The following is a 3836-nucleotide window of genomic DNA, read 5'->3' as shown; positions in this document are numbered from 1 at the left end:
ATCACATTCATAATTAAGATCAATTAGCATAACACGGAATAGGGTTATCACAGTGTGGAACTCATATGAACGGTATAATGCTAGCCAGAAAAATCCTTAGACAAGAATACTACTGGTTAACCATGGAAAATGATTGTATCAACTTTGTTAGGCGATGCCACAAATGTCAAATCCACGCCAATCGCATGAACATCTCACTATCAAAACTCTACAACATGACTTCGCCTTGGCCTTTCTCAGTCTGGGGCATAGATGTCATCAGGGCAGTCACACCGAAGGATTCCAACGAACATCAATTCATTTTGGTTGAAAGCATCTCACCTAGCCAAATTCATCAGGAACAACAATATCTGCAGATACGAGGTGCCAAACGAATTAATTTCAGACAATGGCTCACATTTCATAGGAGAAGTGGCAGTTCAACTTGAGAAGTATAATGTGGCTTTTTACAAGTCATCAACTTACGGGCCACAAACCAATGGAGCCGTTGAAGCTACAAATAAGAACATCAAGACCATTCTGTGTAAGATGGTAGAAACTTATAGAGATTGTCCAGATAAGCTGCCTTTTGCACTTTGGGGATACAGGACTTCAATTCGAACGTCTACAGGGGCAACCCCTTACTCTTTGGTATATGGAATGGAGGTTGTTTTGCCAATTGAATTAGAAGTACCTTCGTTGAGGATTATGGCTAAATGTCAGATAGCAGAAGCTGATTGGCAACAGAACCGATTTGAGGAGTTGATGTTGTTTGATGAGCGAAGATTGAAGGCGTTATACCACGTTCAAGGGTATCAATGCAGGATTGCCAAAGCATTCAACAAAAAGGTTAGATCCAGGAATTTAAGGGAAGGGGACTTACTGCTGAAAGACAACTGAGCTCCTATTCACGACCCGAGGGGCAAGTTCAGACCCAATCGGACCGGTCCATACATCATTAAATCAATCTGGTCAGGAGGAGCAGTTAATCTTATAGATTTGGATGGTTTAGAATTGTCACAACCAATCAACATGGACAAGTTGAAGAAGTACTACCATTGAGAGACTCGCTGGCCTGAAAACCCGGAAGGGCGATCCAGGCAAAAGTTAGAGCATAGAAATAAAAACTGAAAAGGCAAAGTTAAAAACCTGAAAGAGCAGCTTTGGCAAAAGTTAGATCACAAAAGGAGAGTGTCAATACCCGAGTGAACCTTATCGTGAACTACGTAAAGCATGATTCCTATCTTGCGGATATGTAGGCAGCTTCATCCCGAAGTTCGGTCCCAACCATTTCTATCTTGCTTGTCTCATCGACTCGGCAATCCATATTTGATTGGATTATCCCCATCTTATTCAGTTGTCCTATTTCTCCTTCATGATAGGTTTAGTTGCAAGACAGATTCAGTTGTATATCTCAAAGTTTGATTTCATGTTGATCGGGTAATGGTCATTTGCAAAAATAGATTTTGACGACTTTTAATGAAGTTGACAGATTTTCTCAAAAATTATTCCATTTTTGCAAAACTCAAACCATTCTTTGGACCAAAAAGGGAAAATTTTAAGTGCTCATAGCTTGACTCACATGATTTCAAAACGGAGAAGTGGAACAAGCATGCTAATCAAAATCTTTTTAGTAAAAAAACTAAAAGAAAAGGGCAAAACAATGAACTAGGGGCACAGTTGAGTCAGGTTTTTGTCCTTTACCCACACTTCAAATTCTCGTCACCTTAATCAAGCAATTGCTGGAAAATGCACAGTAGTTGTCGTCGGCGATGCTTTTCCATCGGCCGATCGACCGGTGATGTTTTGTTTTGTGTCCAGTTTGTTTTGACAAGAATAAAAGGGTGTGTTTTGGATGGTTTTTGGTTCATTTTCCTTTCATTGAGTTGTATTTTGTGTTTTGGTCAGTGATGGCTCAATATTCAGTTCAAAATTCAAAACAAAATGATTTTTACGCTTAGTGTTGTGCCATTCATGCTATCTGGATTTGTAGAACAAACTCGTTTTATTAATTCCATGGATTAACACCGATCAAATTTGTACAAGCATATACACCAAAAAAAAAAAAACAATAGCAACAACAACAACAAACCTAGAAAAAAGAAAAAGAAAAAAGAGAGGGATCAATTTTTTTTTTTTTTTCGATGAAGGCCACAACCTCACTTGCTCAACTCTCCCGTCAATTTCCTCATATCGATTTTTTCTTGGGAGACCCTTGAAGGCCCTGCCTCAATGCTTACAAGACCACCGAGAGAGTTGACTCCCTGCTGATCATCAAAAGCAGAGTACGATGGAACTCCAAATCAGACCATGACGGTGGCCTTCAATTTCAGCTCTTTAGTTTCCGCCTTTAGGGCTCTAATCTCTGCTCGTGCATCCTTGTACATATGTTGGAGTAGAGAAAGTTGGGCGTTTAATCTGTGTACCTCACTTGTCTTGTTCTGCAGTTGATAAGACAAGTTGGAGACCGCATCCACTGTCTCTATACTGGACTTTAGCGTGTAGTGGTTGGCTTCAATGTCAGATTGAGCTGCCATTATTTGCTTTACTGACAGCGTAGGAAGGTTAGGAAGAGTAGGAGCAAGGGCGTTTTGTCCAGGGGAGCTTAATGGATCATTAAAGTCTAGAAAGAGAGTGAGGGGACAAGACGAAGCCATGTGGTAGAAGAGAGAGTTGTAATAGAAAGGAGAGTTAGTGAAATAGCAGAGAACAGACCAAGTTTTGGAAGTGTTTCTCCTCTGCTCGGTCTCTCTATTTTGTCTCTCTCAAGGAGAAGAAGAAGGAATTGGAAGAGAATGATGAAGAAAAAGAAGAAGAGAGTGATGAAGAAAGAGATAGAAGAGGAGAAGGAGAAGAAGACAGAAGAGAAAGACAAAAGAGAGAGAGAGTCGAGGCAATTTGTTGGCCAGCTGACACAAAAGGTGAAACTACGTGTCAGGCGCGGTATTCGAAAGAAGGGAGAGACAAAAACAGGAGAGGCGGGAGAGTTGTATATGTATTGTATATCTATGTGTTATATATATTTATTCGAATATTTTTGTCACAAGAGAGGCTCGAATTAGGTGGTCTGGTTCGACGGTTAAGGACTGGGAGGCTGGGCTTGAGATTAGGGGTTCAAACCCCCGTAGTAGCACATTTCTGTTTGTTTTTCCTTATTTTTGTGTGTTTTACGTACGCAGATGTCAACAAACGGCATATTCCTTATCAGTAACAAAATATGCCCGCTGACATCAGCAAATGGAGTATTCCTTGTCAGTAACAGAATATCCTTCGCATGTGTATATGTATACCGTATGTACGTATCTACACGTATTTTGTCTGTATATGAATATGTGTATACCGTATATAGCTATGTATATGTCTATATATGTCTGTGTATACCATATATGTCTATGTATATGTATGCCGTATATTTGTGTGTGTCTCCATATATGCATATAGTTTGCCTTATGTGCCTGTATACGTATTTGTAGTATATGGTATATATATGTATACGATATTTGGTTTGAACTTACAATTCCTCCTTTCACATGAAACGTGTAAGGATTAGATGTTTACCTGGTTAAAACCTTTTCCCTCCCCATACGAGATACGGTCAGGTATGCCTGTTGGTTACACCACCTTTACTCCTTTCATATGAAACGTGTTAGGATTAGATGTTTATCTAGTTAAAACCTCCCCCCTCTTCCTATGAGATACAATTAGGTATGCATGTTGGTTACACCACCTTTGCTCCTTTCACGTGAAACGTGTTAGGATTAGATGTTTACCTAGTTAAAACCTTCTATCTCTCCGTATGAGATACGGTTAGCTATGTTTGTTGGTTACACCACCTTTGCTCCTTTCACGTGAAATGT

The 3836-nt window shown here is 39.8% G+C and overlaps 1 protein-coding gene across 1 annotated transcript; it reads left to right on the top strand.

Annotated features, from left to right (window-relative positions):
- Positions 1-252: 252 nt before the first annotated feature.
- On the top strand, positions 253-879 carry LOC145822165 (uncharacterized). The gene has a single exon (XM_082918764.1). It carries the CDS (start codon positions 253-255, stop codon positions 877-879), a length of 627 nt encoding a protein of 208 aa, XP_082774890.1.
- Positions 880-3836: the final 2957 nt, after the last annotated feature.

Source organism: Camellia sinensis, chromosome 3, assembly GCF_055761805.1.
Source record: "Camellia sinensis isolate YWXY chromosome 3, ASM5576180v1, whole genome shotgun sequence".
In the NCBI taxonomy this organism is placed as follows: domain Eukaryota; kingdom Viridiplantae; phylum Streptophyta; class Magnoliopsida; order Ericales; family Theaceae; genus Camellia; species Camellia sinensis.
The sequence above is the reverse complement of the archived record's forward strand: the minus strand, read 5'-3'. Positions and strand labels throughout refer to the sequence as shown.